Consider the following 27,394-nt stretch of genomic DNA (forward strand, 5'->3'; position numbering starts at 1 on the left):
TTTTTCTTCACAAAAAGGCTGGATTTCTTTAGGAAGTTTAAAGAAGCATCATTTTCTTGCCTTTGTAGAAAATCACGAGGCATCTGAACTTAGAAAATTGTACGCACTCCTCTTGAGCGATCCCTGAAATATATTTTATTAGAGGTGGATGAGGTCTTGAGAATGAGTAAGAGGGTGACATGTGAATGGAGGGAGGGGCGGGAGGGAGCTTGGGGCTCCAGGACGGAAAGACAAAGGCTGAGAGAAATATGCTTTAAAAGACAGCAACAACCAACGGGACCTCTAGAGGATTATGAAGAGCATGGAGAGACTTAACATTGATGAATTCATCTTCAAAGTGCCTTCAGAAGCTGATGATTCCCAGACCTGTCCCTGATGACTAAGAGAAAAGGAACACTAGTCTCACGGTGGAAAGAGACCTTAAAAAGCATCAGGTCCTGAAGCCAAGTGTACCATAAACAGAGTGACCCACTAACCTCTGGTTTTGCTTTACTGATTAGACTTTCCTGAGTGTTTGCTGCACTTGCCAGACACACAGCAGATAAAGTGGCACCAAAGCTCCAGGACCGCTTGCTTTTCTCACTGGGCAGCCCATGATTCTTAGAAGTGAATTATTAGGGGCGCCTGGGTGCTCAGTCGTTAAGCGTTTGCCTTTGGCTCAGGTCATGATCCCGGGGTCCTGGGATCAAACCCCATATCGGGCTCCCTGCCCACCAGTAGCCTGCTTCTCCCTCTCCCACTCCCTCTGCTTGTGTTCCCTCTCTCGTGGTCTTTCTGTCAAATAAATAAGTAAACTCTTAAAAAAAAAAAAAAGTGAATCATTAAGCAGAGTTTTGAGAAAAAGAAAAAAAAATATTTCTGAGCAGGGGAAGACCAGGCACAAAAATGAGGGTAACTGTTTCTAGAACAATCTGTTCAACCTTCCCTGATTGTGACCCACAATACATGGCCCATATAAAATGGGTTTTGATTGCGATCCAAGAAACACGCAGCTGTAACAAACCTTTCAGAAAAGAGTACTTCCCCTTCAAACATGCAGTGTACTCGAGGACTTGTTCCATCTCTCCTATTTTAGTTCTTTTGAAAAAATGCTTGTTGTAAATTACTAAATTGATTTCCTGATTAATTAATGGACCATTACTGGCAATTTGGAGGGGGGAGGGGATACCCTCCCAGAGAAGGATAAGTAGGATTGCCTGGAAGAGGAATTCATTTTAAACTAGGCAGAGGTGAGGAAAATCATGTAATGGGAGAGGGGAGGGGAAAATACACAACAGTGGAGGTTCTGGAAGCTTCTTCATATAAAACATGAAGACAATAACTCCTCACGGTGCTGTGACTCAGAATGAAACATAGTTTATTTAGAGTGGTTGCCTGTTACTTCTTGAGACCCTAATGTATGGATGAATTACCTTTTTTTTTTTTTTTAAATGATATCTGAATGTCAACCTCATTTGCAGGAGCAGCTTTTCTAGTTTTTATTAGATTTTCTTTCAACCCATTCAGAGAAATGGTAAGTCTTTTCATAGATCACAGATAAATGGCAAGAATGTTTTGCAAGGTGCATCGAATCTACTCAGAACTAAGATTTATCCGATTTTACTTTCCTCTTCAAGAGAACACAGTGGTTGTGGAAATGAATTGTCCTACTAACTTCAGAAGCGCTGGACGCTGTTCAGCACACTGTCACTCCACATTAAGAACTAACTACCATGTTTCTAGTATCGTAGTTTTGATGCAAACCTTAGAAAAATAAATGCACCAGACTAATCCAACAACAAACCTGGAAAGGATTTTCAGACGTCAGGTTAACTACTGCTGAGCTCACATGAATAATATCTAACTGAATAATATCTAAGCTCTTTCAAAGTCCTCAAGGAATTAAAAATTTGTCACCTCTTTTTTTTTTTTAAGTATTTTATTTATTTATTTGACAGAGAGAGATCACAAGTAGGCAGAGAGGAAGCCGGGGGGAGGCGGAAGCAGGCTCCCTGCTGACCAGAGAGCAAGATGCAGGGCTCGATCCCAGGACCCTGAGATCATGACCTAAGCCAAAGGCAGAAGCTTAACCCACTAAGCCACCCAGGCATCCCTAAAAATTTATCACCTCTTTTAAGCTGATCATTTGATTCTCTGACAACCATATCATTACCTTTGGAAATGTTTTTCAAATTCTTTTAGTGACTTTTATTGAAATTTTATTTTTAAAAAATTTTTAATTTCATTTATTTTTTTATTGAAATTGAATTATCAACTTTCCTTCACAAAACTGGATTATTTGTGCATTAGAGGAGTTTAGAAGTAGGCTCAGTTGCATGCAGAAGGTAATAATGGCTTAGTGGAATGCAGGAACTGTGGTTTAAATCTAATAGGTCTATATTTACTTCTCATGCTGAAGTCCAGATAGACGCAGAACAGGGCTGCCATGACATTTTCCAAACAAGGCCTCAAGGATATTAGTTCCTCCCTGGACGTTTCGACAGATCTGCCTTTCATTCCCTAGGTCTCCTCTCCCAAGATCGCCACACGGTCTGAGATGGCTAATTCACCTTCTGCCGTCCCATTTACATGTTAGACATCAGGAAAGAGGAAGACAGGAGGGAGGGCACTGGGCTTCCTTTCAGGACGCTTTCCACTTCCACTTACTTCTCATTGACAAAAACTTAGTTGTGTGCTTACACCTAAGAGAGAGAGGCTGAAACAACATAGTTTTTACTATGGGATATATCATATCACATATATGATATATCCCATATAAAATATATATAAAATAATGATGTAATATATATTGTATATAATATAAAATTATATATATATAATTCTATAATATACATTATACATGATACAATGTTAAAGTCTAGCAGAAATACCTATCTTCTTCCTTTAGTAATAGAACCCCTGAACTTCTATCCCACGTATGTGATACTTCCCCAGATAAGTCCATTGTTTCTTGACACCATTATAAATGAATGAACTATCCTGTGCCCAGCATTATCTTTTTTATTTTTAAGGTGATATCTGAATGTCAACTATACTTTCAGGGGTTTCTCTTCTAGTTTTAGAGAATTTCCTTTCAACATATTCAGAGAAATAGTGACTCTTTTGCTAGATCACAGATGAAAGGCAAGAACATTTTGCAAGGTGTTTTGACTTTGCCCAGAACTAGGATTTCTGCTAGATTTTAACTCTGGGCTGAGAGAAGGAAAAAAAAATTCTTGGTTCTTTGAGTGCTTCCCAAGGCAACCACAGTTCCTCAGAGGATGCAGCCAAGTTGAACACTGGGAATACTGGATCCCGACCCGGGTGCCTAGCCTCCCCGAGAGTCTCCTGCCCCAAACAGTGCACTGGCACTGTGTTACACCCTGTTACACACTCACTCCAGCATCAGGCATGGGGCAAGCCTGAAGAATGTCTGAGATAAGTCTGTTACAATGGACGAACACTCCAAATTCCTGTCTGAGAAATGACATCGTCCACCTGTGCACAGGTCCCTAGACCCTCTCTTGTACTCAAGGAATTTGCTGTCATAATGATCTCCCCCTTCCTTTGTCCCCCATCATGCTTGATCATCCCCCACCCTCTATGGATTGTCCCCTTCAGTGTGCAATGACTCACATCTTAAAAGAACATCTAGCTGACGCTTGACCCTGTATCTGCTTCCAGCCGACATCGTATTCTTTTCTCTTTTACCATAAAACTTTTCTCTAGGATTTTCCTTGAACCTGACACGATTCCTCTTTCTTCACAGATACTTTTTCTCTGTTCTTCCTTGAACCTGACATAGGTAAGTTTTGTTGCTCTCACTTCCCTGAAACCTCTTTCAAGGTCACTGATGAACCCTGCTTGGCCAAATCTAATGATCAGCCCTGAGTCCAAGATAGAGATCAGCACCATTTTTCCTGAAACATTTCACTTGCCTTTGAGGACACTTGGCTTTCAGTCACTTCTCCGGACTTCCATCCTCCTTGGTTCCCTGCCTCATTGAATCTTTAAAGGCCAAAGTGTCCCATGGCCACAATATTCACTCCCTAATGGAGTTCACACATCCCATGGCACTTCATAAGCATCTGTATGCTGATGATCCTAAATTTATAAGTTCAGCCTCTCCTCTGAACTCCAGACTTGCATATCCAACTAGGCACTGGGTATCTATCTCCTTTGGTCAAAGTACTTTAAGAAGAAATACATTTTTGGGCTTTTTTCTGGGTCCTGGCCCAAACTCCTAAAACCATTGCAGTTTCCTATGTGATTAGTTATAGGAACATCTTTTATTATATTTGGATTTTGTCACTGGCTCCTGAGACAGCTCCGGAGTGAAAAACATTTAAAAAGCATTTCTTTTGGTATTCATAACAAGCCCCTCTCAACCACATCTGAGTTTATGTTGTATTTTTTTTAATATTTTATTTATTTGATAGGGACACAGTGTGAGAGGGAATACAAGCAGCGGGAGTGGGAGAGGGAGAAGCAGGCTTCCTGCCGAGCAGGGACCCCGATGCGGGGCTTGATCCCAGGACCCCGGGATCATGACCTGAGCCGAAGGTGTACGTCCAAGGACTGAGCCACCCAGGAACCCCATGAGTTTATGTTGCTGAAGTAACTTTTGGAAAGCCCCTAACCTTTGGGAAGAGTAGAAGGGCTGGAGGCCGAGTTTATCCCTAACTCTCGATGATCTCATCAACGAGGCCTATGTAATGAATCCTTAGAAAAAAACCTTAATCCAAGGGGTTTGGAAAGCTTCTGCCTTGGTAACCACAATGAGAGGCAGGGAGGGTGGTGCCCCCCAGAGAAGGCAGGGAAGCTCCGTGTCCCTTCCCAACTTTCTTGCCTTGTGCATGTCTTCCATGTGGCTAGTCCTGAGTTGTATTGTTTATAATAAATCAGCAGTAAAAACTAAACTGTGTCCCTGGCTTCCATGAGCCATTGTAGCAAATGACAGAACACAGGGAGAGGGACACAGGGACCTCCCATTTATAACTCATTGGCTACAAGTACAGGTGACAACATAAGACTTGAACTGGCACCTGAAGAGTGTGTGTGTGACGGGGTCAGTCTCGGGACTGAGCCCCTAACCTATGGCACCTGCGCTCTTCAGGCACTTAGTGTCAGAACTGAGTTGAATGGAGGACACCTAATTGGTATATTCCACAAATGGAATTACTCTTGTGTGGAAGAACTTACACATCTGGGTTCAGAGTGGTGTTGTGCATAGAGAGAAGCTGCAGATTTTATTTATAATGAGGACTTGATGTGTCCTAAGGAGAACTCATGACTTTCTTTCTCAGACTTTTTTCTCCCCCAGGACTCTCTATGTCCAAAAATGGCACTGCTGTTGACCCAGTTCCTCAAGTGGAAAACTTTGGATCATCTTTTCTTGACTCTTCCTGTTCAATTCTTATTCTGACCTTAGTCATTCATTCAGTTCTTAGGGTCTTCATGAACTTCTTCATCCCTATCCTTAGGGATGTTTTACTTACAATGACTCTCTACCATCTCTGAGTACATATGTCCAGTACCTGATAGTATTAGAGATCCACTAGACTCAATCATTGATTGATGGAGGGATGATTAAGCTGAATATTTGAAAACAGTTTACATTAAATATGAATAAATGCTTGGCTGATTCTGTCTCTGTTATGAAGATTTTCCTAAAAACTAAGATGATAAAGGTAAAAGATTTATTTTAGTTTCATTTTCATGAAGTTCACATTATATACACTATTTTTATTATTCAATTCTGTTTATTACTAACTAAAGGGAAAAAAAGGAATCAGTTCTCTAACGTTATATACATTTTAAGTTGACTAGAAAAACAACCTGATTATTAATTTCTCTAGTTCTCTGTCCTACATATAGCAGAAAATATTTTTTACTTAATTTGGCTGATACATCTTGCACTTTATATCATATCCTTTATTTCTTTTTTGTTTATTTTTATGTTTTTATTTAAATTCAATTTAGTTAACATATAGTGTATTATTAATTTCAGGGTAGAATTTAGTGACTTATCATTTGCATATAACAGTCAGTGCATGTAACATCAAGTGCTCTCCTGAATGCCCATCTCCCAATTACCTCACCCCTACACCCACCTCCCCTCCAGCAACCCTCAGTTCGTTTTCTGTAGTTAAGAGTCTTTTATGGTTTCCCTCCCTCTCTGTTTTTATCTTATTTTATTTTTCCTTCCCTTTCCTTATGTTCATCAGTTTTGTTTCTTAAATTCCACATATGAGTAAAATCACCTGGCATTTGTCTGTCTCTGATTGACTTGTTTCGCTTAGCATTAAACCCTCTAGTTCCATCTATGTCTTTGCAAATGACAAGATTTCATTCTTTTGATGGCTGAGTAATAATCCATTGTATACATACATAACACAACTTCTGTATCCATTTATTTGTTGTTGGACATCTGGGCTCTTTCCATAGAGTAGCTATTGTAGACATTGCTGCTATGAACATGGGGCGCAGGTGCCCCTTCGAATCACTATTTCTGTATCCTTTAGTAATACAGTTTTTTAGTAATACAGTTGCTGGGCTGTAGGGTAGGTTCTATTTTTAACTTTTTGAGGAACCTCCATCCTGTTTTCCAGGTGATTTTTGTTGTTGTTGCTGTCAGCTTGATTGGGTCATATCCAGGATGTCAAGGAAAGCTGATCTAAAATGTTTACAGTGCCTGTAGCAGTTAGGGTCCAACAGGAATAGAAACTACACAATAGGTTAAGTTTGATATAAAGAATGAATAAACTTTGATAAAAGAATGTCTATACGGAAACCATACATGGTATTGTAGGGTTGAGGGGGAGTATCCAAAGAAGGAGAAGCTGGGAAGCCCTCCCCCCGCCCCCAAAGGCTTGTTCAGATCTTGTTGGAGAAGGTATAGTTGAACTCAATGGATAGCAGAGAAGCTTGTTGGTTTATTTTGGACAAGGCTGTTCTGCAGTCCCGGTGGGGTGGGCTTGCAGAGGGAATGGAGGCTAGGGCACCGGGGAGCTGCGCTATGCTTTGCAGAGAATGGTGGAAGGTGTAGGGCAGGGGAGCTGTCGTCTGCGGAGGAAGTGGTGGCTCAGGGCGCTGGAATGAGCAGGGGGCCCTGGAGCCAGTTTCCATGTTGAGAGCTCTGGCCAGAAGTTTAAATGCAGGGCCTAACTGCAGGCGAGGCAGAGGCTGGAAGGTTGCTGACTTCAATGTGCAGTAAGCGGCAGGAAACATCCGCCGAAATATAGTTCTCTCGGGCAATGTCTCTCCAGCGCCCTCTGCTGGGAAAACCTAAGGTGGTGCTCTCAAAGGAGATGCTTGAAAGACCTGTCCTTTATAACAGAGCACATATTGAAGGTGAATTGGAGCCGAGGCAGTAAGTTGATAACTGTCACAGTGTTTACTTAAGCATATGTATATTTATCAAGGATAAGTGTATTGGGGGTATTTTATGTGAATACCTTGGCAAAAAAGAATCCACATCAGGATAATATATCAGTAATGGACAAATAAATATAAATATTTAAACAAATAAATATAATTAAATCACATTCTTCAAGTGACTGGATAATAGTATTCAGATACCCTTTTTCTATTTTTTTTTAGAATTCTTTTCAGATTTGAGGTGTATCACACAAATACTAAACTGCACAAATCAAAAATGTGTATTTTTTTTAACATGTGTACACACAAGTGAAACTACTACCTAGATCAAGATACAATTTTTCTACAACTTAGGTGGATACCTCACTCCCCTTCCCAGTTAAAATCCTCCTACCCTCATCAGAGGCAAGTACTAATCTGGCTTCTATTTCTTTTTCAGGAACTTTATGAAATTGGAACCATAAGTAAGGACTTCGTTGTGTCTGGCTTTTTTCGCTTAAAATATGATGTCTTTGAGATCCACCCATCTTGCTATACACAAACACATATATATACATATAATGAACATACATGCATACATATATATATTCATTATATGAAAAGACCACATTTATGTCTGCTGGACATTAAGGTTGTTTCTAATTTTGGACTGTTATGAATAAAGCTGCTTTCAATGTGAGTTTTTGTGGACTATGCGCTCATCTCTTTTAGGTGTAAATACAGAACAGGACTTGCTTGGTCATGGTGCCGTAGTCCTAGGTCATGTTAGTTAGATACTGTCAAATATTTTTTGGAATCCTTTAAACCAATTTCCACTTCCATCAGTAAGAGAATTCTAGTTGCTCCACGTAGTTGCCAGCACTTGGTATCGTCAGTCCTTTTTAGCTGTTCCTCTGAATACTATTTTTAAGAATTAAAACTAATTGGACCTGCACAATAATATTTATCAATCTTAGTATTTAATTATATTTCTCATGTTCCCTTTTGATAAACACACAAAAAACCCTCTTGTTTCTTCCAAACATTATCTAAAATTTCAAAGTCGAAATAACAGCAATGGTCACTTTTGAAAATGTTCTCAATTTACCTATGCTTCTTACATGATACACAATTTTTTACTGCAAAACTTTACTGTCATACTGTAACAGTTTCCTAATTCGGAGAACATATAAGATTCTTTCTGATTCTAAAGTAATTACTATGATTATAAATTTTCATTGTATAATATGGCAGGAGAAAATTCTGATTGTGAGTTACATGACTGATTAGGTCCTCTAAAAGTAACTGGAATTTTTGGTAAACATTAAATACATTCATACAGTAATCATATAGCACGGTGCTTAAGAATATAAGCCAGGAATCATACTAGGCAGTTGTAATTCTGCCTCTGCTAGGATTTTGAATAATAAAATCATGTCTTTGTTTCCTAATTTAAAAAATAGTATCGATGATAACAATAGCTCTATGAGCAAGGGAGGTTACTTAACCTCTCTGCGCTGTGAAACGGGAATAAACTGTTATCGTGAATAATTAACTAACTAGTTAATACCTGAGACACTTTGAATAGTGCCTGGCACTTAACAAATGCTATTTAAACATTAGGTATTTATTATCAATGTAGAGAAATTAAGTTGAAGAGTTGTATAAAGACTGTGTAGTTCCAAACAACAATCAATATATTTCTCAATCCCAGACAGACCCCCAATGTTTTGAACTTTATTTACTTATCTGTATCTTACTGGAAATCAGCAAAGTCAGCTTTAGGTCATGGCTCTCAACTACTTTCCTTAATATAATCTACTTTAGGGAGCTGTCACGTAGGTAAAAATCGGCTTGCCTCAGGAAAACCTTATTGTAAACTATAAAATCTATGAGAGAGACGTATCCTCTACATCGATTTAGCAAACCCTAAGGGCGCTTTCTCCATTCCAGGTACGTTTCCGCAATACTCCCCAGCTTTCCCTCCCTATTCCGGAACCCCGAAATGTTTTCACTATTTATTTCCGTCAGTGAGAATCCTCCTGCCACCTGAAAGCCTAGGTCAGTGCTACAGCTGGAGGATGGATAGTCAATGATGGCTACTCTGACAAAATCCTGACACGCAAGTGGGTTTAAAGATACTCGTGGGGGATACCCCAGCATCCTCTGGAGTTGAGAACACAGTTTACAGCCCGGCCACCTTCCCAACCTTCCGCGCTCTCTGGGCGACGATCCCGCCCAAGTCCCACAGCACGCCGGGAATTGTAGTTTCCGAAGGCTCGGTCCAACTCAGCGCACGCGTTCTGAGCTCCTTTCGCTCCCCGAAACACTCCCGGATAAGGAAGTGGCCTGTGATGCCACGCGTTCTGCGGGCAGTGTATCCGGGCTTCTGGGAGTTGTAGTCGCCGGGGGCGGGCGCCGTCGGTAAGGAGACGTAGCTTTCCTTGGGGTCCGCTACCGCAGTTGGTTCCCTGCAGGAGCCGAGGGGTCAGTCTGTACTTCCGTCAGCGCCGCACTCTCTCTGAGGCTGAGGAGGCGCTTTCCTTTCTCCGGGCGCTCCCACTCTGGCGCTGGGTGCTCCTTGCCCCGAGGTCCATTTCTCTGCCGAGTCCTCTGCCTCTCCGGTCCATCTCCAAAACCTGGGCTTAGCGGCGACTCGCCTTCCTAGTGACAGGGCCGCGACCTTCTCAAACCCGGTCCTTGCCCTGCGGGGACCTTCCTCATTGCGCTCTATCATACTGGTTTTCCCCGCTGCCCCTATTCTCCGCTTGGGCACCCGCTGCCCTCACGCTCCTTCCACTCATTTTTTTTTTTTTTTCCCCTCCCCTTTCCTCTGCAGGGATGGAAGCTTCCTGGCGCCAGGTGGCCGGGGGCCGAGGCCGAGCCCGAGGACGGGCCACCGCGGCCCCTTCTTCAGGAAATGGAATCCATCTTCGCGGCGCCGGGGGAGGACGAGAGAAGGGCTCGGTGGGCGCTGCGGGACCTGGCCCCAGCCCCAGAGGAGCCGCGACCCCTGCGGCTGCAGGTAGCTCAGCCGGGCGCAGCCCCGCGGGATCTGAAGCCCTGCAGACTTCCGTAGCGTGTGGTGAGCCCGGCTCCGGTCCTCAGTTTCACCTGGATACCTACTAGGCACTTACTAGTACCAACTGCCCCCCCGCCCTTCCTCTCATTCACTTCTCGCCTTCTCCTTGGAGACTTGGTTATTGCCCCCACTGCTCAAACCTTCAAGGAAGCTACTCATTTCGGCGTTCTAGGCAGATTCCTAGCATACCTCTTTCCTCTTAATTTTAATTACTATCGATCAGCATCACTTCTTTCTCCGGTGTTCTTCTCTTTATTCTTTTTTGCCTGAGTCCCTAGACCAAAAGTTGCACATTGTGGCCCCGGGGTTCTGATTTAGCCTATAGTTTGGTTTGGTTAACACCGAACCATCTGAATTGGTTGCCGACGGGTTTTGTTTGTTTTTCTTTAATTTAAAAAAAAAATCTTGTTAACAACTTTTTTTTTTTTTTTGTAAAATAGGATAGTGTGGCTTTACCTTTGTGCATGGCGACAGCCAGTTGCAGAAATTCCGTTTAGATTGGGTTTAGGCACTCCCATTTCACGTGGTCTCTCCTACCTGGGGGCCCGCTGTCATTTTCTCTCTTTGCAAGATTGCCTTAGTTTAGTAACTTTAATCGTCTATGCCCTGTAAGCACTTGAGCTTGAGGTATTTTTCTCAACTTTGGTTCCTATTCACAAATGTCATGTCCTTTTTCTTATGTATCTTCTGTGACCTCCTCTGGCATGTCATTATCCTTCACCAAGGCTGTGTTTTAGTGGAGTCTGAGAATGCACAGGCAACGCCGAATTGTCCATGCTAATGGAGGATTGCATGAGGCCAAGGGAATAATCCCAGAAAATCATTTTATTTTTATGTTTGGAATGTATTTTTCAGAATGTATTTTTTGAGGGGAGGAGCAAAGTTGAGCTTCAGAGTGCTTTTTCCCTAAGCTAATTTTAAAGTTAGGTGGTATTCTCTTCGCTTGGAGTTACTGGGTTTATTTTAATTCCAGTGCAGTAAGCATACAGTGTTCTGTTAGTTTCAGGTGTACATACATACTTCCTTTCGTCACCTAGTGCTCATCACCACAAGTGCATTTCTTAATCCTCATCTCCTGTGTCACCCATACCTCCCACCCACCTCCCCTCTGGTAGCACTTATGATTTATGATACTGGTGGTGGTGAAACATGCAGGTTGGAGACCAAAAACAGGTTTGGTAAAGTTTCTTGGATTTTGTGGATGGTAGAAAAGCAAACATTTTTCACCTGGATAATTGAGATTTGTCTGTAAGAAATGATATATAGGAAGCATGCTTTGTCATTTTTTCTTGAGATGATCTTATGTGGACACGTTCATAGGGTTATGGATGTTTTTATTATGTCTTCTAATTCAGCCTTTAAATAAATGTATCCTCACGGGCTGTTTTCCTCAATTAATGACATATCATCTCTCTTACTGCACATCAAGTTTTGAGTCATAATCTTACAGTCATTATTTCTCTCCTAATACTCAAAAGATTCCTATATAGGCATTGTGTACGTTTTCTTTCAGTTTTACTTGAAATACTGTATAACCCCCAACTGAATTGGCTGCAACAACAAAGGGAAAACATCTCATGAGGAAAATAAAGATAAAACGTCCTTAAGTTCAAACGCACCACCAAGATTAAGAAAGCTTATCTTTAGTGGCTCATCAGTTTTAAACATAAAGTGAATTTAAGTCAGCGATTTACTGTTTTAATTAGTGAATTTAAAATCCTCTCAATATGGGCATTAATAAATTCCGATCAATTAAGTATGTTTGTGGCTCCTTTCTCAAAACTATGGTTGCTGTTCATAATCGTTTATTAATAGTACTTGAAGAAAACTCCCCTGGTCCTTGCCCTTAAAGACTTGGGAATATGCTATGAAGTAATCTAATTCTTTTTGTGTTATTATTTAACAAGTAAAAAAAATGAGAAGTACAGTCAGCTAAAGGGAATAGTGGAAGAACGTATCCGAAATTTATTTAACATTTCTTTTTGGGATGAAGCTGCTGTAGAAACCACATTTTCCATATTGGCAACATTTTGTGTGGATTAATGTTAAATATATATGTTTTGTGACCACATTTTAATAAATGCAAAAAGTCCTTGAGCTTTCTAAGAGCAGATTATAAAGATAATGGGTATACAGTGAATCTTTGTGCAAAATCTGTGTTGGGCTGGGCCAGGCCAGGTTAGGCTGTAGTGTGGAAGAGGATTTTTGGAGAAAGCACCCAGTTTAACTGATTCTGAAGTGCTCCCAGTTGGCATGTTTCCCACCTCCTAAAAATCACTGTGATTGATTTATTTTTTTATTTTTTATTTTTTTTTAAAGATTTTATTTATTTATTTGACAGAGAGAGATCACAAGTAGGCAGAGAGGCAGGCAGAGAGAGAGGAGGAAGCAGGCTCCCTGCTGAGCTGAGAGCCCGATGTGGGGCTTGATCCCAGGACCCTGGGATCATGACCTGAGCCGAAGGCAGAGGCTTTAACCCACTGAGCCACCCAGGTGCCCCGATTGATTTATTTTTAATCATCCCATTTAAATTTTTATTAATGTCCTTATTTTGAGGTTGATTAACAGTTTTTTTATACTTCTTTCATACCTTTATAATTTTTAAATTGATTTGTTAATTATGGTTTCTAGAACAATTTGCTGCATTTAACAGGATATTTAACAAACATGAAAGTTTTCATTGTGATAGTATTCTCTTTAGTTGTGTCCCTAGAAACTTGAAAATACCTTTTTTGTGCATTATAGTAAAATAGAATGCTCTAAGGAAGATTTTAAACTTATGCTTTTAGAGATCATTTTGTAGAAACGAAACTAATTTCTTTTTCTTTTAAGCAGAGCTAATGTCTCAGAGGAAATTTGAGGAAATCAAGAAGGCCAATCAAGCTGCGGCCAAAAAACTTGTTGAAGAACACTTTAGCTCTTCCTCTGAAGAAGAAGGAGATGAAGATTTTGAAGGAAAACGGGGAAAAATAGTTGCTAATACATTTACAAGTTACACTACTCAGACAGGTGCTGTATGGTCTTTTAAATTTTTACTTTTTTAAAAAGTTTTTATTTAAATTCCAGTTTGTTAGCATACAGTGTAATATTAGTTTCAGGTGTACAATGTAGTGATTCAGTACTTCCATACATCACCCAGTGCTCATCCCATCACCTATTTAATCCTTCTCCCTACCCACCTCGTTACAGTAATCATCAGTTTGTTCTCTATATAGTTGAGAGTCTGTTTCTTGGTTTACCATTTACTCTCTCCACCTCCTTTGTTTGTTTTGTTTCTTAAATTCCCCATACGAGTGAAATCATCTGGTATTTGTCTTTCTCTTACTGACTTATTTCACTTAGCATAATATACTGTAGCTCCATCCACATTGTTGCAAAAGGCAAAATTTCATTCTTTTTTTAAGATTTTATTTATTTATTTGACAGACAGAGATCACAAGTAGGCAGAGAGGCAGGCAGAGAGGAGGAAGCAGGCTCCCTGCTGAGCAGAGAGCCCCATGAGGGACTCCATCCCAGGACCCTGAGATCATGACCTGAGCCAAAAGCAGAGGCTTTAACCCACTGAGCCACCCAGGTGCCCCAATTTCATTCTTTCTTGAGGCTAATATCCGATTGTGTATATATGCACTACATCTTTATCCATTCATCAGCTGATGGACGTTTGGGCTGTTTCTATAATTTGGCTACTGTAGATAATGCTGCTGTAAACATCAAGGTGCATGTATGCCTTAGAATTAGTATTTTTGTATTAGTTGGGCAAAAACCTCGTAGTGCAATTGCTAGGTCATAGGTAGTTCTATTTTGAACTTTTTGAGAACCCTCTATACTGTTCTCTAGAGTGGCTGCCCCAGAGTGCATTCCCACCAACAGTGCTAGTGGCTTCCCTTTTCTGCACATGCTCGCCAACACCTGTTGTTTCTTGTGTTGTTGATTTTACCCATTTCACTTCCTTGGTTTGCACTTCCTTGATGATAAGTGGTGTCTGTTGCCCATCTGTAGGTCTTCTTTGGAAAAATACCTATTCATGTCTTCTGCCCATTTTTTAATTGGATTGTTTTTTGTGTGTTGAGTTTTATAAGTTCTTTGTATATTTTGGATATTAGCCCTCTATCAGATGTGTCATTTGCAAATATCTTCTTCTATTCCAAAGATTGCCTTTTCATTTTGTTGCTGTGCAGAAGCTTTTTATTTTGATGAAGTCTCAATAGTTTGCTTTTGTTTCCCTTGCCTCAGGTGACATATCTAGGAGGAATTTGCTATGGGCAATGTCAAAGTTACTGTGTTTTTCTTTTAAGATTTTAATGGTTTCCTGTCTCACATTTAGGTCTTTCATCCATTTTGAATTTATTTTTGTGTATGGTGTGAGAAAGTGGTTCAGTTTCATTCTTTTACATATTCCTGTCCAGTTTTTCCAACACCATTTGTTGAAGAGATTGTCTTTTTTTCATTGGGTATTCTTTCCTGCTCTGTCAGAGATGAATTGATCATTAAGTTGGGGGTTCATTTCTGGGTTTTCTATCCTGTTCCCCTGATCTATGTGTCTGTTTTTGTGCTAGTACCATACTATTTTGATTACCAGAACTTTGTATTATAACTCAAAGTCTGGAATTGTGATGCCTCCAACTTTGCTTTTCTTTTTCAAGGTTGCTTTGGTTATTGGGGGTCTTTTGTGGTTCCATACAAATTTTAGGATTATATATTCTAGCTCTGTGAAAAATGCTGGTGATACATTGATAGGGATTGCATTAAATATGTAGACTTCTTTGGGTAATGGGCATTTTAACGATATTTCCAATCCATGAACGTGGGTTGTTTTTCCATTTCTCTATGTCATCTTTAATTTCTTTCATTAGTATTTCGTAGTTTTCAGAGTACAGGTGCAGGTCTTTCACCTCTTTGGTTAGGTTTTTACCTAGGTATCTAACTAGTTTTGGTCTAATTGTAAATGAAATTGATTCCTTGATTTCCTTCTGCTTCATTATTGGTATATAGAAATTTAACAGATTTCTGCATATTGATTTTGTGTCTTGTGACTTTACTAAATTCATCTATCAGTTCTGGAAATTTTTTGGTGGAGTCTTCTGGGTTTTCTCTATAGAGTATCAAGCCATCTGCAAATACTGAAAGTCTAACTTCTTCCTTGCCAGTTTAAATGCCTTTTATTTCTATTTGTTGTCTGATTACTGTGGCTAGGCCTTCTAATACTGTGTTAAATAACAGTTGTAAGGGTGGACATCCCCATCTTTTTCCTGACCATAGAGGAAAATTCTCAATTTTCCCTATTAAGGATAATACTAGCTGTGGGCTTTTCATATACGGCCTTTATCATGTTGAAAATATGGTTCTTATCCTTTCTTTTATTAATCTAGTGAATCACATTGATTGATTTGTGAATACTGAACCACGCTTCCTGCCCAGGAATAAATCCCACTTGGTCATGGTGAATGATTCTTTTAATGTACTGTTGGATTCGATTTGCTCATATTTTATTGAGAATTTTTGCATTGGTGTTCATCAGGGGTTTCACCTGTAGTTCTCTTTTTTAGTGGTATCTTTATCTGGTTTTGATATCAGGGTAATGTTGGCCTCATAGAATGAATTTGGAAATTTTTCTTCCTTTTCTATTTTCTGAAATAGTTTGAGAAGGATAGGTACTAACTCTTCTCTAAAATGTTTGGTAAAATTTGCCTGTGAAGCCATGTGGCCTTGGACTTATATTGGGAGAATTTTTATTCCTGATTTTATTTCTTTGCTGGTTATCTCTCCCAAGTTTTCTATTTCTTCCCGTTTCAGTTTTGGTAGTTTATATGTTTCTAGGAATTTATCCATTCTTCCAGATTGTGCAATTTGTTGGGATGTAATTTTTCATAATCTTTTATAATTCCTTGTATTTCTGTGGTGTTGTTTGTTATCTCTCCTCTCTCATTTGTGATTTTATTTATTATGAATCCATTTGTTTATTGTGATTAAGTCCTTTCTTCTTTCTGATAAGTAGCTAGAGGTTTATCAATTTTATTAATTTTTTCAAAGACCCAGCTCCTTGTGTCATTGATAGATTTTTTTTTTCTATATCATTTATTTATTTCTTCTCTAATCTATTTTATTCCCTTCCTTCTGCTGGCTTTAGGCTTAATATGCTGTTTTTCTGGCTCCTTTAGGTGTAATGTTAGGTTGCTTATTTGAGATTTTTCTTGCTTCTTGAGGTAGGCCTGTGTTATATACTTCCCTCTTGGGACCACTTTTGCTGCATCCCAAAGGTTTTGGACTGTTGAATTTTCATTTGTTTCCATGTGTTTTTTTAAATTTGTTGATTTCCTGGTTGACTCATTTATTCTTTAGTAGGATGTTCTTTAACCTCTATGTATTTGTGCTCTTTCCAGATTTTTTCTCGTGTTTAACTTCAAGTTTCTTATTGTGGTCAGAAAATATGCATGGTATGATCTCAGTCTTTTTGTACTTGTTGAGGCTTGATTTGTGTCCTAGTGTGTGATCTATTCTGGAGAATGTACCATGAGCACTTGAAAAGAATGTGTATTCTGTTTTAGGATGGAATGTTCTGAATATATCTGTTAAATCCATGTGTTTCAGTGTGTCATTCAAAGCCATTGTGTTGTTGTTGTTCTTCTGTTAGATGATCTGTCCATTGATATAAGTGGGGTCCCCTACTATTACTATAATTATCAATTAGTTCCTTTATGTTTGTTATTTTATATATTTGGGTGCTGCCATGTTGGGTGCATAATATTTACAATTGTTAGGTCTTCTTGTTGGATTGTCCCCTTTATTATGATATAGTATCTTTCTTCATGTTTTGATAGTCTTTGGTTTAAAGTCTAGTTTTTCCAACATAAGTATTGCTACTCTGGCTTCCTTTTAATGTCCATTTGCATGATAAATGGTTTTCCATTACCTCACTTTCAATCTGTAGGTATCTTGAGGTCTAAAATGAGTCTCTTTTTGGCAGAGTATAGTTAGGTCTTGTTTTTCTATCCATTCTGACATGCTGTATCTTTTGATTGGTGTATTTAGTCCATTTACATTCAGAATAATTATGGATATACATATATTTAGTGCTGTTTTAATACTTGTTTTGTCATTGTTTCTGGAGATTTTCGCTCATCCTTTCTCATCTTCATCACTTTTGGTCTTTTCCCTTGAAGAGTCCCCTTTACTATTTCTTGCAGGGCAGGTTTTGTGGTCCCAGAGCCCTTTAGTTTTTGTTTGTCTGGGAAACTCTTTATCTCTCTTTCTATTGTGACTGATAGACTTGCTGGATAGAGTATTCTTGGCTGCAGACTTTTCCTGTTCAGCACTTGGAGTATATCATGCCACTCCCTTCTAGCAACTAGCCTTATGGGTTTTCCCTTGTAAGTTAAGGACTTCTTTTGTTTTGCTTCTTTTAAGATTTTTTCATTATCTCTGTATTTTGCATATTTAATTACAATATGTATTGGCATCGACCTGCCTTTTTTTTTATTTTGATGGGAATTCTCTGTGTCTCCTTGTTCTGGATTTCTATATCCTTACCCAGATTAGGGAAGTTTTTAGGTATGATTTCCACAAATAAGTTTTCTGTCCCCTTTTCTCTCTTCTCCTTCTTCCGGGACTCCTAGAAGACAAACGTGATTACGTTTGATGGAGTCATTGAATTCCCCAAGTCTAGTCTTATATTTTATAATTCTTCCTCTTGTTCAGTTTCACTGTTTTCCATTATTTTATCTTCTGTGTCACTTATTTGTTCTTCTGCTTCTTCGAGCCTTGCGTTCATTGCATCAATCCTGTTTCATCTCTGATTCTTCTTTAACTCTTTTATCTCTACTGTAAGGGTCTCCCTGATGTCTTCCATTGTTTTCTCAAGCCCAGTGGTATCCTTATTATTGTTGCTTTAAATTCTCCATCAAGTGTAGTACTTAAATTTATTTCACTTAGGTCCCTGGCTGCGACTTTATCTTGTTCTTTAATTTGGGATTAATTCCTCTGTCTTGGCATTTTGTCTAAGTCTCTGCCTTCTTCTCTGTTAGAAAAGTCCATTGTGTTTCCTTCTGAGAATAATGGCTTTATGAAGAAGAGGTCAGATAGTGAAGTGTGCAGGGCTTGGTGCTTCAGGCAGTGTGTCTGGTGCAAGCTGCATGTGCCCTGTTGTTGTGTCGGGGCTGCTGTCTCCTTCTGGCCAGTCCTCTTCAGAGGCTTTCCTTGCATGCAGTGGGCAGTGTTTGGTCCTTGGCCTGAGTGTGGCAAGTTTTAAGTAGGTGTATTCTGGTTTGCTATTTTCAGTGAGATCTGCTACTCTTCCACTAGAACTGAAGCCCTGTAGAACTCTCTGGTCAGGAGATGTGGTGTGGGCAGGGGTTCCTGCTGGTCCTCTGGGGAAGGGGCCTGCTGTGCTGGGACTGAGGCAGGCTTGGCTAAGAAGGGAGTTCCACCAGGGTGCAGGCATGTGGGATGCGGTATAAGCAGGTTAGGGAGCCAGCGTCCACCCTTCACTGCTTACCACAGGTGGCTCTGTGTTTACACCGAGGGGCGTGACAGGGAAATGGCACCAGCTGGCTCCTTTATCCCCAGAGAGGCATCTCCAGTGAACACCACCTCTCAGGGAGCACTCTGATAAGAGGGAAGAGGAAATAATCTCCACCTGTGTGCCCCAGGCACTCTTCAGACCACTGATTTCCATGCTGGCTGCCCCAGGGTTGTTTGCCTGCCTTCTCTATAGGAACAGTGCGGTGCCCTCAGGGCTCTATCCCAGCCGGGCCTACTGATCTTTAAAACTCCAGTCTTTATGCCCCACTGCTTGCAGGAACTCATGAAAATCAGTCCTTCCTGTTTTTCCAGCCAGTGGCTTTGGGGAAATGTTCTTATGCGTTCCCCTGTGTGTTCTCTCTCTCACCTTTCTCCGCGACCATGGCTCCCTTTATAACGTGGGACATGATCCGTTTCTCCCCTAAACCACGTCTTTGTCCTTTTAGCTTCTTTGTTGTGGCTTCTTCTCTCCCTTTACTTGTGGAGCTTACTCTGTCAGTCTTCAGGTTGATTTCTGGGGGTATTTAGAATGATTTGATAGTTATCTACTATTTGAAGGAAGAGATGAGCCTATAGTACTCCTGCTCTGCTGCCATGTTAGCTTACCCCTAAATTTTGGCTGTTTTGACATCAATGACAATATAATCCCTGATTTTTAAAAAACACTTGTAGTCTATATGGAATAGTTTTTGCATCTTAAGAACGAGCATTTTTATATTACATAGTTGAAATTTTGTATATTTTACAATTTGAGTTATATGTTGTAGAACACTAATCTTTCCAGAGAGCAAATAAAATGGCAGTGTCCCTTATAGCCTTAGAAATTCTGTATGTATAATTGGCAAGTCATTAGAATCTGGGAGGGGGATGCCAGAGCTCCCTGAAATGTGTGGGGTCTGGTTGTCCATGGTTATGATTTGGTTGGGCTTGACAACTTTGAAGACCTTCTTAAATCTATTCTTTTTCTTTGTTTTTCGTCACATATTAAATGTGTTTTGGATTCAGTTTCATTTCTTAAGTTTCTTCCTTTATGTTGTATCTTACAACTTCTGATTTAAATTTTTTTTTTTTTAAACAAAGTCTTCTCTGGTTTGATGTATGCAGTATCATTAAATGTTTATATCTGGGTTACTCTTAATACCATACTTGTTTACAAGTGAGAGGGTCAAATTGATGTTGCTATGAAGGATTTGGTACTAAGTATAAAAATAGAGTATTTTAAATTTAAGTGTTTAACACTTTCCATATTTTATACTTAATGTTATTATTAGAAAGAAGCTTGCATGTAATGTCAACATTAGTTGCCTCACTATTCTGATGGCATCAAGAGGCCACGCACACATTGTCAGGTAGATTTTCTAAGGAAGTTACCATATCAGCTAAGGAATTAAGATTAGGAGGCTTGAAGTCTGGCTCAGGTAGGTAGGTTGATGAAGTGTAATCTTTTATCAACTGGCTCTGCCAGGTAAGTTGATGAAGAATTATTTTAAGGTTAGGAAGTTTCTTGCTCCTAGAGGACTTTATAGAAAGTAACCTTCAGAAGTTTCTTGCTTCAAGAGAACTTCACTTAAACTATTCTAGATAGTGAAAGGTTTTATTTTTAAATAGGAAATTCAGTACTGTAACTGAGTATTTCTTCCTACTATTTAAAAAAATTATCATTTATAAGTTATTCTTTTTTTTATAAGTTATTGATTTTTGGTCTGTTTTTCATCTTGAGGTGTTGAAGCAATTTTTGTTACGTTGTTTTTTGACCAATCCATAAATATTTTGATTCTTGTTCCTTTTGTTCTTTACTTTGCCTATATCAAAGTAAAGAGATCTGATGACTTGATTTAGGAACAATAAATGTTAGGGTCATGAGGTGTTTCCCATCTTACTTCAGTGGATTAAACACCAGAACTTTGCCAAAGAGGTTCTTTCTTTTTGTCTCAGCCCAGCCTTTGTACTTTCATGACCCTTCTCTGGAATTTCAGACTTTTATGGTCAACTTCCTAGTGAGTGTGTCTGTCTTGTTGGGCCATGGACACATCAAACAGGTTGAAAGATAACTTGATTCTTTGTTTTGGTTACCTGAATTAGTAGCACCACTATTTTCCCAGTCACCCACCCAAGCCAGAAATCCGGGCGCAGTGGCGGTGCATGTGTGTGTCTCAGCCAGTACAAACCATCTTCCCCTCTGCCTATGGCAGACATCTCGTCAAACATTGCATTCTTTCCTTTGAGTGCTGATGTTCATGTTGACATTCACGTCAGCATTCAACAAGGCTTTTAAAAGCAGCACAATCTAATTGTCACCAAGTCCTGCTGAGTTTTATTTCCTCAGTTTCTTAACTACCCTTCCTCTCCCCACATACTGTTATTGCCTAATTCAGTCCCTTGCAGCTGCTTAATATTTGGATTAAATTCAAATAACTTTATAAGGTAGATACTACTATTGCTGTTATTACTATTTTTGTTACTATTTTAAAGATGAGAAAACTGAGACAGAAATAGGTAATTTGCTTAAAGTCGTTTTTTGCTTTATCTGCTATAACTCCTCTTAACTGGTACTTCAGGCTTCCAGTCTTGGCCTCTGTGGGCTCAACTTTCTTCAGTTGCCAGAGTGATCTTTTTAGAATGTGACTAAAGATGCTAGGCTATCCACTATGACACCTTAGGCAGTATACTTAATCCTGCAGCCAAACTTGAATACAATTTTTCAAAGAAATTTTAAATAAATTTTATAAATACAAAGTTGTACTTTATATTGTTAAAACCTATTCCATCATGTTCCCAAATTTTATGTGCTAGCTGTTAAATTAGGTGAAATTTAAAATTATAAATTTTATACAGTTGACCTTTGAACAACATAGGTTTGAGCTGTGCAAGTCCACTTATATCTGTATTTTTTTCAATAAATGTAGGTACGGTACTGTAAATGCATTTTTAATGATTTTGTTAATAACATTTCTTTTTTCCTTTGTTTCGGGTTTTTATTTAAATTCTAGTTAGTTAACACATATTGCAATATTGGTTTCAGGAGTAGAATTTAGTGATTCATCACTTACATATAACACCCAGTGCTCATCACCCTTCTAGCCCATCCCCCACCCACCCCCCTCCATCAACCCTCAGTTTGTTCTCAGTAGTTAAGAGTCTCTTATGGTTTGCTTCTCTCTCTCTCTCTTTTTTCCTTTCTCATATGTTCATCTGTTTTGTTTTTAAATTCTACATGTGAATGAAATCTTACGGTATTTGTCTCTCTCTGACTTACTTCACTTAGCATAATACACTCTAGCTCCATCTACATTGTTAAAAATGGTAAGACTTCATTCTTTTTGATGGCTGAATAAATATATTTATGTATTTTATTCTATATATTCCATTGTATATATATATTATATCTTCTTTATCCATTCATCAGTCATTGGACATTTTGGCCCCTTCCCTAGTTTGGCTGTTGTTGATACTGCTGCTCTGAACAGCGGGTTGTATGTGTCCCTTTGAATCTGTATTTTTGTACCCTTTGGGTAAATACCTGGTAGTGCAGTTTGCTGGACCATAGGGAAGCTCTATTTTAACTTTTTGAGGAAACTCCATACTGTTCTCCAGAGTGGCTGCACCAGTTTCCATTCCCACCAACAATGAAAGAAGGTTCCCCCTTTCTCCACATCCTCTCCAACATCTGTTGCTTCCTGGGTTGCTAATTTTAGCCATTCTAACGGGTGTGAGGTGGCATCTCATTGTGGTTTTGACTTGTATTTCCTTGATAATGAGTGACGTCGAACATCTTTTCATGTGTCTGTTAGCGATCTAGGTGTCTTCTTTGGAAAAATGTCTATTCATGTCTCCTGTCCATTTCTTAACTAGATTATTTGCTGATAACATTTCATATTCCCTAGCTTACTTTATTGTGAGAATATAACATGTAATACATATAGCATACAAAATATGTATTAATTGTTTCATGCTCCTTAGGCTTCTGGTCAACAGTAGACTACTAACTAGTAGTTAAGTTGTAGGGGGTCAAGAGTAACATGGAGATTTGTGACTGCGTGGTTGTTTAAAGGTCAGCCATGCATTTGTTAAAGCCCACAATGTTGAAGAGCAAAGTAAACACACAATAGGATTCTTAAGTCTGCTTTTAAGGATACTCTTTAAACTTCAGGGATTATTTAAAATAAAGCAGTTGTCTTTAATAATTTTATAATACTTTATAGTTTGGGAAGTGATTTTATATATATTTTTAATATCCTGAATTATATTTATGTTTATATTATGGTAGAGCAAGTTTTTCTAAATGCTTGTTTACTTAGATGAATTTAGAAAGTAGAGAATTAGCCAAATGTCCTGTTTATTTAACTTTTTTCTTTGGTGACTCAAATTTTGATTTGAACCATTTTATTTCCATGATAGCTTATGCTGTTAGTCTACTTTTGTTGGAGACTCAGTTCCTCTATTGAGGAATCTTTATTATACTAAAGACACGTAGGTTTATTTCTCTTACACTAAAGTGACTCGGGTTATTGCCTTTTTGGTGTCATATGCTTTTGGGTGGTTTTCAGGCTTTCATTTTGCTGTCACCTGTTATTTCTTCAATCTTCTTGTAGTAACTTTTGCCACAGCATAGTGTAGTGGTTAAGAGAGCTCACTTTGCAGTCTGACTGAAGTTACTTAATTGTTTGTCTCAGTTTTCTCATTTTCTCTGTAAAATTAAGATAAAAATAGCTCATTTCATCCCACTGAAATACAAAAACCTACAGTGCCTACCAAATAAATGCTCAGTAATTGCTTACAGAAAATTACAGTTTAGTGATATTTTCTAAGAAGTTCTAGCTATTTTTTTAAGTGGAAATAATGAATACAGTTTAATGAAACAAGTTGATTATAACGTAACGACCTCAGGATCATTTCATCCAATGAGTTTTCAGTAAGAATATGCTGTGTATCCTGTTTTCTCCTCTAGGATTTTGATGGATTTCTGTCTCATCCATTGAGGTCTTTCATCCATCTTGAGTCTATTTTTGTGTATGGTATAAGGAAATGGTCCAGTTTCATTCATCTGCATGTGGCTGTCCAATTTTCCCAATGCCATTTTTTGAAGAGACTGTTTTTTTTCCACTGGACATTCTTTCCTGCTTTGTCAAAGATTAATTGACCCTAGAGTTGAGGGTCCATTTCTGGGCTCTCTGTTCTGTTGATCTGTGTGTCTGTTTTTGTGCCAGTACCTATAGTCTCGATGATGACAGCTTTGTAATAGAGCCTGAAGTCCGGAATTGTGATGCCGCCAACTTTGGTTTTCTTTTTCAACATTACTCTGGCTATTTGGGGTCTTTTCTGGTTCCATATAAATTTTAAGATTATTTGCTCCATTTCTTTGAAAAAAGTTGATGGTATTTTGATAGGGATTGCATTAAATGTGTAGATTGCTCTAGGTAGCATAGACATTTTCACAATATTTGTTCTTCCAATCCAGGAGCATGGAATGTTTTCGATTTCTTTGTGTCTTCCTCTGTTTCTTTCATGAGTATGTTATAGTTTTCTGAGTACAGATTCTTTGCCTCTTTGGTTAGGTTTATTGCTAGGTATCTTATGGTTTTGGGTGCAGTTGTAAATGGGATCAACTCCTTAATTTTTCTTTCTTCTGTCTTGGTGGTGGTGTATAGAAATGCAGCTGATTTCTGTGCATTGATTTTATATCCTAACACTTTACTGAATTCCTGTATGAGTTCTAGCAGTTTTGGAGTGGAGTCTTTTGGGTTTTCTACATAAAGTATCATATCATCTGCGAAGAGTGAGAGTTTGACTTCTTTTTTGCCGATTTGGATGCCTTTTATTTCTTTTTGTTGTCTGATTACTGAGGCTAGAACTTCTAGTACTATGTTGAATAGTAGTTCTTCCTAGAAACATTGCCAAAGGCAAGGGAAACAAGGGCAAAAAATGAGCTATTGAGACTTCATCAAGATCAAAAGCTTTTGCACAGCAAAGGAAACAGTCAACAAAACCAAAAGACAACTGACAGAATGGGAGAAGATATTTGCAAATGACATACCAGATAAAGGGCTAATATCCAAAATCTATAAAGAACTTATCAGACTCAACACCCAAAGAACAAAGAATCTAATCAATCAAGGAATGGGCAGAAGACATGAACAGACATTTCTGCAAAGAAGACATCCAGATGGCCAACAGACCCATGAAAAAGTGCTCCACATCACTTGGCATCAGGGAAATACAAATCAAAACAACAGTGAGATACCACCTGACGCCAGTCAGAAGGGCTAAAATTAACAAGTCAGGAAATGACAGACGTTGGCGAGGATGTGGAGAAAGAGGAACCCTCCTAAACTATTGGTGGGAATGCAAGCTGGTGCAGCCGTTCCTGAAAACAGTATAGAGGTTCCTCGAAAAGTTGAAAATAGAGCTACCCTATGACCCAGCAATTGCACTATTGGGTATTTACCGTAACGATACAAATGTGATCCAAGGGGACACATGCACCCAAATGTTTAAGCAGCAATGTCCACAATAGCCAAACTATGGAAAGAACCTAGATGTCTATCAACAGATGAATGGTTAAAGAATATGGTGTATATATACAGTGGAATACTATGCAGCCATTAAAAAACCTGAAATCTTGCCATTTGCAATGACGTGGATGGAACTAGAGGGTATTATGCTAAGTGAAATAAGTCAATCAGAGAAAGACAATTATCATATCGTCTCTCTGATATGAGGAATTTGAGAGGCAGGGTGGGAGGTTTTGGGGGGCAGGAAGGGAAAAATGAAACAAGATGGTACTGGGGAGGGAGACAAAACCGTAAGAGATTCTTAATCTCAGGAAACAAACTGAGGGTTGCTGGGGGGGTGTGGGGGAGGGATAGGATGGCTGGGTTAGGACATCAGGGAGGGTGCTATGGTGAGTGCTGTGAATTGTGTAAGACTGATGGTTTCACAGTCCTGTAGCCCTGAAACAAATAATACATTATATGTTAATGAAAAAAAGCCAAAAAAAAAAAAAAAAAGGAACGTGCATTGTATCAACACACATTTATACTTACGCTAAAGGGCTCTGCTGAGAGCTTAGACTTTGCAAGTTCTTTCACTTTGCTTGTAGATATGCTTTCTCTTGTAACTTGACTTCTTGTTGCCTTGCCCACATCTCTGTCCCCCACCAAAGTTGGTAAGGACTGTACAGCAATAAAAGCGAGTATGTTCTCAGAGAGGGCCGGTGTACTGTTTTTGAATTAAGGACAGACGATCTAATGCATGGACTTTGTGACCTCTTGGCAGCTCACTGGTTGCTTTTTTTTAAACTTCTCATTTTTCAGCTGTGTATCAAATAATTGACAATGGCTACAATTTTCCCTGTGGTGCTATTAGTGAGTCTGTGTTATTTTCAGATGTTGCTTAACATGAGTTTTTCGATTTTTAAATTTCAAGATGGAGATGTACGTGAATTAGAGCGAACCAGACAGTATGTACACGAAGCTTTCCAAGCAGGGGCTATGACATGCTTAATTTGTATCGCTTCAGTGAAGAGAAACCAAGCAGTAAGTTCTTCTTTTTATCTATATTAATGCATCTCACCCAAATATCTTATTTTGCATTTATCATATTTTGCCATTTATTATTCTTTTATTTTTGTTCAAAAACACTTCACTTGAGAATTTTATTTATGAATTGTCATTTTATAAATCTGTAATTTGAAAAAAATTACCTCTACATGAGCAGCCAATCTTTTTAGCACTGTTAATGTAAGTGAAGCAACTATCTTCAGTTTTAATGCACGTGTTGATTTGAGAAAGCACAGCATCTGCACTTTAGAGATTCCCACAAATACTGAAATGTTAAAATGGACTAAATTTCACTACTTTCAGCAGGTTTTAAAAAAGGGAGATACGGTCCCTGCCTTGAAGGAAATAGAAGCTAGTCATGATACTTAATAGTTTATTAGTGAGCTTCTCTTGTGTTTCTTGTGTTGAAGAAAATAGCTGGGGTCACTAGGGAGAGATGGATTCGGATATAACTCGTGTACTTGGAGGTGCTATGGTCTAACGTGAAGTTATCCATACATAAATTTAAAAGAGCATTAAAGACGCAATTAAGGAGAAGTCATGACTGAATATGGTAGACTCAGTGTTTAGACTCAGAATAATCTATTGTAGCAGCATTGCCTAGACAAAATCAGGCCGAACAAATTGAGTTGGTCGTGTCGTGTAGAGTGAATCAGAAATTTGACATAGATTGGATAGGGTAGATGTGGATGCATGTGCCTTTGGTGTCTGGAGTCACATCTGGTTGGCGTACTCTGATTTCTGCTAGTGGATGAATAGTCACTCTGCATGTGGTTGTAGTCCCACCTTAAGCATTTGCTGTGTGTGTAGATTTATTCATTCATTCATTTTTTTATTTAATTTCTTTTCAGTGTACCAGAATTCATTGTTAATGCACCACACCCAGTGCTCCATGCGA

At 38.9% G+C, this 27,394-nt stretch overlaps 1 protein-coding gene across 5 annotated transcripts in view; it reads left to right on the forward strand.

The window, feature by feature from the left end:
* The first annotated feature begins 9,691 nt into the window (after nucleotides 1-9,691).
* Nucleotides 9,692-27,394, forward strand: part of NFXL1 (nuclear transcription factor, X-box binding like 1) — a 75,113-nt gene continuing 57,410 nt past the window's right edge. For 2 of the 5 annotated variants that reach the window (XM_032852302.1, XM_032852338.1), the window contains exons 1-4: nucleotides 9,750-9,825; nucleotides 10,178-10,363; nucleotides 13,253-13,429; nucleotides 26,363-26,472. In XM_032852302.1, coding sequence (XP_032708193.1) covers nucleotides 10,180-10,363; nucleotides 13,253-13,429; nucleotides 26,363-26,472 — 471 coding nt within the window. In that variant the 5' untranslated portion in view covers nucleotides 9,750-9,825; nucleotides 10,178-10,179. The other 3 variants (XM_032852311.1, XM_032852329.1, XM_032852320.1) reach the window with 3 other exon arrangements.

The sequence above is a fragment of the Lontra canadensis genome, unplaced genomic scaffold, assembly GCF_010015895.1.
Source record: "Lontra canadensis isolate GAN:19392208 unplaced genomic scaffold, GSC_riverotter_1.0 scaffold1, whole genome shotgun sequence".
NCBI lineage: Eukaryota > Metazoa > Chordata > Mammalia > Carnivora > Mustelidae > Lontra > Lontra canadensis.